Source organism: Polyodon spathula, chromosome 24 (genome assembly GCF_017654505.1).
Source record: "Polyodon spathula isolate WHYD16114869_AA chromosome 24, ASM1765450v1, whole genome shotgun sequence".
NCBI classification, from domain to species: domain Eukaryota; kingdom Metazoa; phylum Chordata; class Actinopteri; order Acipenseriformes; family Polyodontidae; genus Polyodon; species Polyodon spathula.
In genome coordinates, this window is record NC_054557.1 from 24,707,400 (window position 1) to 24,720,381 (window position 12,982).

At 40.6% G+C, this 12,982-nt stretch overlaps 1 protein-coding gene across 2 annotated transcripts in view; it reads right to left on the reverse strand.

Annotated features, from left to right (window-relative positions):
- Positions 1-12,982, reverse strand: part of ulk3 (unc-51 like kinase 3) — a 92,623-nt gene that overhangs the window by 10,827 nt on the left and 68,814 nt on the right. For both annotated transcript variants that reach the window (XM_041226053.1, XM_041226052.1), the window contains 3 exons: positions 12,220-12,284; positions 10,918-10,996; positions 667-707 (listed from right to left, as the gene is read on the reverse strand). In XM_041226053.1, coding sequence (XP_041081987.1) covers positions 667-707; positions 10,918-10,996; positions 12,220-12,284 — 185 coding nt within the window. The remainder of the gene's footprint in view (positions 1-666; positions 708-10,917; positions 10,997-12,219; positions 12,285-12,982) is intronic.

Genomic DNA, 12,982 nt, shown 5'->3' on the forward strand with positions numbered 1-12,982 from the left:
TGCAGCTTCGTATTTTAGCAGTTTTAAAGAAACTAATAATTGGGAGACATGCAGTCCAGTTGTGTAGCGGTGTATACAATACAAAGCAATCAGCAGGCATGCTCAGTCCTAGATAGTTATAAGTCAAGTTCACAGACAGGTAAAGACAGATAGAGAAAATTGACAAGAGCTTAATATAAGATCTACAGAAGCACTGAACATGATTGCAAACATCACAAAGAACAAGAGAATGGTGAACAAATAAAAGGGCCATTTGAAGATACTTACTTTTTTTTTCTTCTAAATTTAGTGTGTCCAATTATTTTACACCAATTATCCCCCAAATTTAGGACTACACAACTTGTGCTCCCTCACTGCAGCAATTCCGCACAGGAGTGTGCGTCCTCCAATCCCACGACCAATACAATTGTCAATTTACACCCAGAAGCTCAACAGCGGATGACGATAAGCTACTGGCCTCTGTAGGAAAAAGGCCAGCCCTGCAGGTGTCTGCTTTGAACTCACCGATTGTCTGGTCAATGAAGTCCACTGTAGAATCTGTCCCTAGCAATACTGGAGGGCCACAGCAAATGCAACAATCCTGGTGGAATTATCCCATAGCCACTTGCTCTTTATGGGGCTAAGAGACTGACCTGCTCTCTCTCACACCTGGGGCCCAGAACTCACCTCACTGTGAAGCAAATCCCTCCGTCTGCCTTGGGGTTCCGCTGCAGCAGGAGAAGAGAAAACAAATCTCATCCAAACTGACAGGTTCTCAGATAATCTACATCAATGCGTCGTGTGCAGGGTGTCTTATTATACACTACCGGTCAAAAGTTTTAAAACACCCTCATTTTTCCAGTTTGTATTGAAATTTCAAGTCCAGTGAATAACCTGAAATGGTACAAAAGGTAAGCGGTAAACTGCCAGAGGTTAAAAAAAAAAGTTTAGGTTACCAAAAACTGAAAAATAATGTACATTTCAGAGATATACAAAAAGGCCTTTTTCAGGGAACAAGTAATGGGTTAACAACTTACAGCTGTTCTGCAGCAATGGAAGTAAACTAAGCCTTGAAAGTTGATGCTAACAATTCCTACAGGTGTCCCAACTTTTGTTGATTACTTACAAACCCTCTGTCTGTATAAAAGCAGTGTTGGAACAAACTGTGTTACTACACCCTCTTAAGCATTATTTGGACAGTATTGTACTGAAGGAAGTAGTATATTGCTATCATAACGGCAAGAAAAAGGCAATTAACAAAGGAAGACAGACAGACCATTATAACCCTTAAAAGTGTAGGTCTTTCCTTTAGAGAAATTGCAAAGAAAGCCAAGGTGTCAGTGAGTACAGTTTCCTACACCATCAAAAGGCACTTGGAAACTGGAGGAAACTCTGACAGGGAGAGGTCTGGCAGACTCAAAGCCACAACAAAATCAGAAGACAAGTTTCTGAGAGTCAACAGCTTGCGTGATAGGAGGCTCACAGGACAACAGCTTCAAGCACAGCTTAACAGTGGTCGAAGTAAGCAAGTCTCAGTTTCAACTGTGAAGAGAAGACTGTGAGCTGCAGGTTTGACAGGTTGAGTGGCAGTAAGAAAGCCTTTGCTAAGATGGCAAAATAAGAAAAAGAGGCTTGCCTGGGCCATGAAGCACCGCCAGTGGACTACTGAAGACTGGAAGAAGGTCTTATGGACCAACGAATCAAAATTTCGGTTCATCACGCAGAGTTTTTATACGTCGTCGAGTAGGCGAAAGGATGGTTCCTCGGTGTGTGACACTAACTGTCAAACATGGAGGAGGAAGCGTGATGGTCTAGGGCTCTTTTGCTGGATTTAGAGTCGGCGACTTGCACAGAGTAAGTGGCACCCTGAACCAAAACGGCTACCACAGCATTTTGCAGCGCCATGCAATACCCTCTGGTATACGCCTAGTTGGTCAGGGGTTCATCCTACAGCAAGATAATGACCTAAAACATACCGTCAGGCTATGTCAGAACTACCTTAGAAGAAAAGAACAAGACAGTAGGCTTCAAATCATGGAATGGCTAGCACATTCTCCAGACTTAAACCCCATCCAGCTGTTTTGGGATGAACTGGACAGAAGGGTGAAAGCAAAGCAACCTACAAGTGCAACACATTTGCGGGAACTTCTGCAACAGTGTTGGGAAGAACTTTCCGAACAATATTTGATTTCCATTGTAGAAAGAATGCCACAAGTGTGTTTGGCTGTTATATCTGCAAAAGGTGGCTACTTTGTTGAGTCAAAAATTTAGATTAAATTTTGTTAAACAAAACAATTCCATGATTTCTTTTTTATCTACAATTGTTTATTTGTTCTATGCTTTAATTTCAGAGTACACTGAGATATTAAACTGCATAAATTTCAATAAAAACTGGAAAAATTGAGGTGTTCCAAAACTTTTGACCAGTAGTCTATAAGAGATGTAATCTTGAGGACCGCAAAGCTCAAACTGTGCAAAATGAATATAATAAGAGACACCCTACACACAACTTACTAATTTATAAACACACAAATTGAGATTGACTCAGGAATAGCTTTAAAATGAAATATATTTATATTTTGTAAAACATAACCCCCCCCCCCCCCCACCCCCCCCCCCCCCCTGTGATTGCTTGTTTCTGAAATGTGATTATGCTTAAAAAATAATAAGTATGTTGGTAAAATTCACCCCCTGCTATGGCTGTAAATGTGAAATCAGAGCATGAAACAGCAAACCACCAGCATCTCCCCATGTACAGGGTATGAAACCCCAAACCACCAGCATCTCCCCATGTACAGTATGAAACAGCAAACCACCAGCATCTCCCCATGTACAGGGTATGAGACAGCAAATCACTAGCATCTCCCCATGTACAGGGTATGAAACAGCAAACCACCAGCATCTCCCCATGTACAGGGTATGAGACAGCAAATGTATGAAACAGCAAACCACCAGCATCTCCCCATGTACAGGGTATGAGACAGCAAATCACTAGCATCTCCCCATGTACAGTATGAAACAGCAAACCACCAGCATCTCCCCATGTACAGGGTATGAAACAGCAAACCACCAGCATCTCCACATGTACAGGGTATGAAACAGCAAACCACCAGCATCTCCCCATGTACAGGGTATGAAACAGCAAACCACCAGCATCTCCCCATGTACAGTATGAAACAGCAAACCACCAGCATCTCCCCATGTACAGGGTATGAAACAGCAAACCACCAGCATCTCCCCATGTACAGGGTATGAGACAGCAAATCACCAGCATCTCCCCATGTACAGGGTATGAACCAGCAAACCACTAGCATCTCCACATGTACAGGGTATGAAACAGCAAATCACCAGCACCTTCATATGTACAGGGTATGGCATCGAGGCTCAGACAAGTTCCTCCATGTAACCCAAGAGTCCGATCCTCTCAATAACAAAGCTTAATTCCAACTAGTTAAGCAGTTCTTTATATGTTAGTAAACATGTGGGAGATAATTATCTGCATGTACATAAAGACAGAGGAACAGGCATCTCTATATACCAGCAGAATCGCAGTAACTTTTGCTAAAGAATGATCTTACCAGGTTTCATCTCAATTGGTTAAGCAGATCTGTATAAATGCGACAGAACATGGGACCCTGGAGAAGCCTGTAAAATCCACCTCTTTAACCAATTACAGACTTTTGGCACTGGGCCCAAATACGTATAGCAAAACCACAAACAAAAAGATTTTAACACAAAGACAAAAATGTTATTGGATTTCTGTCAACAGTTTACATGTGATTGCAAGTAAAAAATAAATGATTACCACAGACCTACAGTTTGCATAATAAAGATTACTTTACAATGCTAAAATATCTAGAAATCTGTAAATAACCACTTTGAGAACAAGTAATCTAATCTTGCTGTATATGCACAGAATATGATATTCCCAATAACGCAAGCTAGATAACGCGAATAGCAGGTTCAATTGGACAGGCGGGTCTTCAGATACAGTATATGCTGTAATGTGTGAAGTGGGACATACTAATGTACGGCCACCTCCATTATATCACCTTCACAGGGGAATTCATAAACAGCAGGAGATAAAAATGAATAGAAATAAGAGAGACCGGGTACCACATCTCATATATGTAAGCGAATGGAAGCGATAGCGTGGAAGAAGTACAGTCGTGGAAAAGTACAAAGCAGTTTGGGCTGGATGAGATCCTCCCAATAGTACAATGAAAGAAGCTATTTACAAACCGCTAACCAAGATCATGCAACAGTCTCTTAAAAATGATCTAAACAAGATTCAGAACTGGGCAGACACATGGAAAATTACATTTAATAGAGGAAAGGGTAAGATACTACACCCAGGCAATAAAAATGTGCATTATAAATATCATAAGGGAGATTACTGAAATTGAAGAAGGAATCTATGAAAAAGACCTAGGAGTTTATGTTGACTCAGAAATGTCTTCATCCAGACAATGTGGGGAAACTATAAAACAAGATGCTCAGATATATTGTGAAAAGTGTTGAATTTAAATCAAGGGAAGTAATGTTAAAACTGTGCAATTCATTAATAAGACCTCATCTAGAATATTGTGTTCAGTTCTGGTCACCTCGCTACAAAAAGGATATTGCTGCTCTAGAAAGAGTGCAAAGAAGAGCGACCAGAATTATTCTGGGTTTAAAAGGCATGTCATATGCAGACAGGCTAAAAGAACTGAATCTATTCAGTCTTGAACAAAGAAGACTACGTGACGACCTCATTCAAGCATTCAAAATTCTAAAAGGTATTGACAATGTTGACCAAAGAGGCTTTTTTGACCTGTAAAAGAAACAAGGACCGAGGTTCACAAATGGAGATTAGATAAATGGGCTTTCAAGACAGATAATAGGCACTTTTTTACACACACAATTGTGATGGTCTGGAACCAACTCTCCAGTAATGTTGTTGAAGCTGACACCCTGGTATCCTTCAAGAAGGTGCTTGATGAGATTCTGGATCAATAAGCAACTCAACCAAACAACAAGATGGGCAGAAGGCCTCCTCTCATTTGTAAACTTTCTTATGTTCTTAATGCGATGGCTCCGCTTATAAACACCAACCTAATAAGAACAACGTGACACAGACAGTACAAGCAAAGACATTCGTTTGAATAAATGCCGGTCCATGACCAGAAATACAAGTCAATCAGTATCATGAAAAAGATCACTGTGCCCTGCACCCATCATGTGCACATGCACAAGTCCAATGAAGATAGCCTGCATCCATCGTGTGCATATGTACAAGTCTCCCGATTTTAGTAAAGAAAAGTCTTAATCATCAGTTATTAAAAGTGCCATACATTTTCTTCAGCCTACTGCATATAACTCAAGTACGAAATGTATTCCACTTCACAATGGGTAAGTATACCCAAGCTGTCGCAAGGACATGACTTGCAGAACCGCCATTTTGGCGAGACCAATGGTTTGCCATACTTATAAGGCATGGTAATGTCCACAGAATGTAGAATTACCTCATGCATGTGCTTCTGAATACAGCTGAGACGCCGCTGTCAACACTCTGGTTCCAAAGGCAGGGTCCAGGACATTAAGCCTGTAAAATCCTGTGAAGGTGTGAGAAGTGGCCCACACCACTGCACTGCAAATTGCACAGACTGATGCACCCTGAAACAATACCCAAGAGGTAGCAAGACCCCTGGTGGAATGACCTGTGACCATCTCTGGATGGAGCAAGTTAGCTTGTTCGTAAGCAATCTTGTCCAATTGGACAGCTTCCGTTTTTGATAAAGCTTGACCTTGGTTCTTAGCTGGAATTGGACAAGTAGTGGGATCAATTGTGCCGTGCCAAGCACCAAGTTTGGAATACGCCCCCCTTGTATCTTGTATCCATACTGAGAGTGCATTGAAGCAGCTTTCGCATCTTGGAGAGTCTACATGACTCTCTGCGACAAGCCTAACTGGCTAAACCAGAGCCATTCAGGGGCCACACCCAGAGCTGCCACAATATCCCCTGGGCCTAGCAGATTATAGCATGTGGGCAATTGTCAATTCTGGTGGCGCAACAGCTGCACCAGCGTGGAGAACCACATTCTCCTGGGCCAGTACGGGGCCACTAAAAGCACCCTGGCTCATTCCTGCCTGATTTTCTCCAGGCACATCGGTAGCAATGCTACCTGGAAAGGCACAAAGGACAGTCCTCGGCCACTCGTGTGCAAGGGCGTCGACTCCCACCGGACCTCTTTTCAGATGTCTGTGGTGCTTAGTCACTAGTAATCCAGTTGGCTCCCTTAATAAGGGCCCTGGACCTGTGATAGCAAACCCCTAGGGCTGCTGCTGAACTGCTGGTGGTTTGGTCATTGCTTTTTGTGGGAGGCAACCAAGAGGCCTATGGCAACTCAAAAGGAGTTACAGTCTTCCACGGCTGAGCTGTGAGACACTGTGCATACAGCAACAATAGCTCATGCTTCACAAAACTGGCCTTTATGGGAGAGTGGCAAAAAGAAAGCCATTGTTGAAAAAAAACTTGCATCAAATCTCAGCTAGAGCTTGCCAGAAGGAATGTGGGAGACTCTGAGACCAAGTGGAAGAAGATTCTATGGTCTGATCAGACCAAAATAGACCTGGGACTTGGGAGAAGATTCATCTTCCAGCAGGATGACCCCAAACATACAGCCAAAGCCACATTGGAGTGGCTTAAAAACAAAAATGTCAATGTCCTGGAGTGGCCGTCAAAGCCCGGACCTCAATGTAATTGACAATATGCGGAAAGAGTTGAAAATTGCTGTTAACCAAAGGTCCCCATCCAACTTGACAGAGCTTGAGCAATTTTGCAAAGAAAAATGGGTAAAAACTGCAGTGTCCAGATATGCAAAGCTGGTAGAGACTTATCCAAATAGACTCATGGCTATAATTGTTGCCAAAGGTGCCTCTACCAAATATTGACTCAAGGGGGTGAATACTTATACAATCAATAATTTTCTGTTTTGTAATTAATTTAGAACAATTTGTAGATTTTATTTTTCACTTTGACATTATGGACTTTTTTTGTGTTGATCAGTGGCAAAAACTCCTAATTAAATCCATTTTGACTCCATGTTGCAACACAATAAAATGTGGAAAAGTCCAAGAGGGGTGAACACATTTGAGAGCCACTGTACATAACTGTAAATGCAATGCCACTAATGTTGTATCTGTGAAGTGTCTGGGAAATTATATTTTAATTATATGCATATGTATTAAAATTAAGCCTGCTTAAACCTGGAAAAATCTATTAAAACCCAGGAGAAAATGATGGAGTTTAATCCAAAAATATCTATGTCCACCTGTCTCGCCTACATACTATACAGTCAATAAAACCTCGCTATAAGGCCAGCCTGGGATCAGAAAAATGTGGGTTAATAGGGGATGGCCATACTTATGAAGGAACACAGAACTTTAACACATGAATACTGTAGAAATTGTATTATCAAAAATATATCAGCACTTTATTGATCAATTTCTGCAAACCTTTCTTGTTTTCAGATTCCGGGGTAGATGGTACTAAGATGGACCAGTCGCAGTGCAAACATACTTCAATTTGCATTTTCATTGCGACACTTAAAGTAAACATTGTGTCGTATGTACTGAGAGAAAATATGTTAATGAAGAGAGCTGCAATATACTAATTTAAATATTTGTTGCAAGATCTACAACATTATACATTGTGAGAGTCGTGTGACATTGTTCAAATAAATAGCAGCCGTTGAGTTGTGGTTTGCTGCAGCAAACCGTATAACGTTTATACATGCAGGGGTGCAAGAATCAAAATAACATTGCTTTTGTTAAATGCAAACATCATGTGAACAATGCATTCTGTACATATGGAAAGGCATAAATAAATAAATAAATAAATAAATATTGAATAAATAACCTAACACTGCACACATCCAGCTGAAACACTCCAGCGGACTTCTACATTACATGCATGTTTTTGACAATGGTTAACCTTTTGAAAAATGTTTAACACTTGGAAATTTCTCTTTATACTGAAGTGGCCTTAAAGAAAGGCTTTGCTGTCAAAAAAGTCCCTTGGGTCGACACTGTCAATACCTTTTAGAATTTTGAATGCTTGAATTAGGTCGCCACGTAGTCTTCTTTGTTCAAGACTGAACAGATTCAATTCTTTTAGCCTGTCTGCATATGACATGCCTTTTAAACCCGGAATAATTCTGTTCGCTCTTGTTTGCACTCTTTCTACAGCAGCAATATCTTTTTTATAGCGAGGTGACCAGAACTGAACATAATATTCAAGATGAGGTCTTACTAATGTATTGTATAGTTTTAACATTACTTCCCTTGATTTAAATTCAACACTTTTCACAATGTATCTGAGCATCTTGTTGACCTTTTTTATAGCTTCCCCACATTGTCTAGATGAAGACATTTCTGAGTCAACAAAAACTCCTAGGTCTTTTTCATAGATTCCTTCAATTTCAGTATCTCCCATATGATATTTATAATGTACATTTTTATTTCCTGTGTGCAGTACCTTACACTTTTCTCTATTAAATGTCATTTGCCATGTGTCTGCCCAGTTCTGAATCTTGTCTAGATCATTTTGAATGACCTTTGCTGCTGCAACAGTTTGCCACTCCTCCTATTTTTGTGTCATCTGCAAATTTAACAAGTTTGCTTACTATACCAGAATCTAAATCATTAATGTAGATTAGGAATAGCAGAGGACCTAATACTGATCCCTGAGGTACAGCACTGGTTACTTCATTTTGAGCTTTCTCCTCTAATCAGCACTTTCTGTTTTCTACATGTTAACCACTCCCTATCATGTACATGTGTTTCCTTGAATCCTTACTGTGTTCAGTTTGAGAATTAATCTTTTATGTAGGACTTTGTCAAAAGCTTTCTGGAAATCTAAATAAACCATGTCATATGCTTTGCAATTATCCATTATCGATGTTGCATCCTCAAAAAAAACAAGTAAGTTAGTTAGACACGATTTCCCTTTTCTAAAACCATGTTGACTGTCTCCCAGGACACTGTTACCATATAGATAATTTTCAATTTTGGATCTTATTATAGTTTCCATAAGTTTGCATATAATAGAAGTCAGGCTTACTGGTCTGTAGTTACCTGGTTCAGTTTTCTTTCCCTTTTTGTGGATCGGTATTACGTTTGCAATTTTCAAACATAAACGTGAACATGTCCAAACATAAACGTGAACCCAGGATTAAATCAGTCACCAAACATGAATGTGAACCCAGGATAAATCAGTCACCAAACACGAACGTGAACCCAGGATTAAATAGATCACCAAACATTAACGTGAACCCAGGATTAAATCTGTCACCAAACATGAACGTGAACCCAGGATTAAATCAGTCACCAAACACAAACGTGAACCCAGGATTAAATCAGTCACCAAACATGAACGTGAACCCAGGATTAAATCAGTCACCAAACACAAACGTGAACCCAGGATTAATTCAGTCACCAAATGGACTGGAGGTGTGTTGATCGTGTTTTATTGACAAAGCCTATCCCCGCTCTTAAACAGGTTAACACTTCACAGGGACGCCTATCCCCACTCTCAAACAGGTTAACACTTCACAGGGACGCCTATCCCCACTCTCAAACAGGTTAACACTTCACAGGGACGCCTATCCCTGCTCTCAAACAGGTTAACACTTCACAGGGACGCCTATCCCCACTCTCAAACAGGTTAACACAAGCCCTGTTCTCAAACAGGTCTTCACAGGGTACTGCAATGTCAGACACACAAATGTAAACAAAAATAACAATGGATCATTCCATAGCAACTCAACCAGAGCCAATGCCCGACCATTTCAGCTTCTGCTAGAAAAATTCACCTAGGGGCGTAATCATTTTGTTTTTAATTTCCCCTTTGAGCTGTGACCTGGCAAAGGTCAACCTAAAGTGCAAAAGTGAGCCTGACACCCTGGGCTCAACTTAGATGCTACCATCATGTGCAGCACCTCATTCAACTCGTAATGAATAGGGCTTTCGAACAAAAAAAAAATACCAGGAGCACCCTGCTCACTTTTGGCAAATTAACAGACGAGGTGTAAGTGACAAGTTTTATTCGAACTTCAGCCCAAACCTTAACCCGGTAGGGGATGCAGGTCCTAAAATGTTAGTATTGCTGTAAGAACCTTAAGGACCAGTCTTCCAAATTTGTGAAACACTTTTGGTTTCAAAGTCCCCACACTGGTCATTAACCCCCTCTGAAATTAGAATTTCTGGTATTTCTGCCAAGTTTAAGCCAAATAACTCATGTGGGGGGGCTCCAAAATTACCCAAAGATATTTTTGGATAGATGCTGATGAGATCTGCAAGAATCAAGCAAAACATTTTGCATTTTTGGCATATTTTTGAAGTTGCATTTGTAGTGCATTCTAGCACTGATTATGGCCAATTTGGTGAGACATGCCTAAAGAATTGCCGTTATTCTTCAGTTTTGCATTGTCTGGGGTTAGATCTAGAGTAAAACGTGACAGGGTGTGCTCCAGTGGCACTAGTTTGGAGCGGAGAGGTTATGAACTTGCGTATGGAACTTAGATTTCTTTGTTGCATTGACACATTTGAAACTACCAAAACTTCACTAAGGGGAAATTAAAAAACAAAAAAGATTAGTAGTATTTATGAACTCAGCGGGCCCAAACCCCCCCGGTGAATTTTTCTAGCAAAATCTGAGACGGGCAGGCAACAAAATGCCCCTTTTCTGGTTGAGTTGGCATGGAATGACTGTAATAGTATAATAGTGATAATGCAATTGCTGTGGCAGATTCCTTGTTAATAATGGTATTCCCTCCACTTTCAGGTTTTATTGTCTCGTTCTACTACCTCGTAGCAGGTTCCTTGTTAATAATGGTACTCCCTCCACTTTCAGGCATTATTGGCTCATTCTATGTTTATTCCTTAAACATGTCATACCAGCCAGCATGAGCAGCAGCTCCCCCAGACTCTGCTGGTATAGATCCAGAGTGCCGCTGCCATCCTCGCCCTCTTCCTCCTGCAGAGACACAGACAATCAATCACAGGGCAACAAATGCTCCAGATGAACAACTTCCAAATTCTGAATTTGCTTTGCTGGAGACCAGGAGACTTTTTCCCCCCACCATTTATGATTATTTCCCCAACTCAGCAATTCCCCAAAACAGCTCAGAAGAATTGATGGTCAGTGAACATCCTCCGATCCCCAAGCCAGGAGCTCAAGAGCAGATGTAAAAGAGCTTCCAGCCAGCCCTATAGGTGCCTCTGTATCCTGTGGGAGTGCCAGAGCCAATGTGACTATCCCTGTGGAATCCCGTGAAGACCAGTGACCTGGCACAGCTCCTCTGCACTCCTCTGACGGTATGACCCACCCTGCACACCAAACAGCCGTGCTTTACCAAGTGAGCCAAACCAAGGGCCAATCTGACTTTGTTTGTGTAACAGGGCTATTTTGTTCAAACTTCCTGAATACTTGCATTGTCTTCTATTTCCATCAGTTAATCACTATGTTTGAAGGTGTCTGCTTTAAAACATGCTGTTCCAAGAGTCAAGGTCTCCTATAGGAGCCAGGCTGTCAGGTATCTTGACCCGTCCTATCTATTTATTTATTTATTTATTTATTTATTGCATTTATATAGAACTTTTATACAAAAGTATCACAAAGCGCTGAACAGTACATAGCAGAAAAAAAGAACAAACCACAATATGTATAGCATGTCAAACATACAACTGCCACAGTCAGACCATTTAAATAACATATTTAAATAACAGTATACATATAATAGAAAAGCAGCAATTTTAAAGTTACATTAAATGTCATTCAACTCCCACAACATAAAGAAAAAGCACTATCCTGTCCTCTTAATCTTTAAAGTGCGTTTAGGGTTTTGCCAAACTTGTGTATACAATTGTGAATGCAGCTAAATTTCCTGCAGCTTAACTGAGAAAATGGAAATGATGTAATTTAGCTCTAAGCACCTGTTAGCGAAGTCCCCAATGATTATGTGTTTCTAAACGATACTGAACATGTCTTAAACCTACCATTAGGAAACTCAGAGCATAATATTCGACGACGGTCAGAAAAGCAGCTCATCTGCTTCTATCCTCTGTGAATACAAACCGTGTGAAGCGGGTGAAGTTCACATGTATCAGTACTTACAGACAGCCCCATATGGACTAAAACCTACGATTCTGTAAAAACAAAAGAATAAACCACAGGACAAAGGCCTGATCCTGGTATACCTGAGCTACAGCTGCTGATGCCACCTCCAGGGCTGCATGGAGCCGCGGGCGATCACGGGACATTTCTGAAAAAGAGAGCGAGCGAGAGAGAAGAGAGAGCAGACAGGTGAGCCCACTTTTTTTTTACTTGTTAAAGCTCTCTATATAAATCCTATAAACAAAAATAAAATTTAATAAATATCAAAGATACAAAGAAAAAACCTTTTCAAAAAGTAATATATAATTGATTTTCTTCATTGAGTTCACAAAGAGCATCATTTTATTTTAGATCTTTGCAAGTCGCCAGTCATTTTATAAAATGCATATTCAATTTTTAATCTACTGACAACCAATACCCTTAAAATACACAATGCGTTGTCTTTGCCTTGTGGGATGGCAAGTTTGGTTTGGCCCACAACAAAATTAACCAAAAACAAAACCCACAGCAGGGAGTATGTTCCATAATAAATAAAAAATTGGAATAAGTGTCTCTTTCAATACAAAAAGGGCACTGCTCTACTATTTTAGGATCTGTTTTACTCACAGATTTATTTGTACAAATAATCCCATGCAGGATCCTCCACTGTATATCTCCCAGATGTTTTGGGATAGGTGGCTTACACAGTGATCTCCAGACAGGGGAGACAGACAGAGACAGACAGGAGTGCTCTCCAGCTAGTGTCAGCCCGACCTGTTAGCTGCTTAAACATGCACACCTTCACACACACACTGTACAGTTGTTTTTTCTCTAAAGTTTTAAAACATACATTTCTAAAATCCTTAA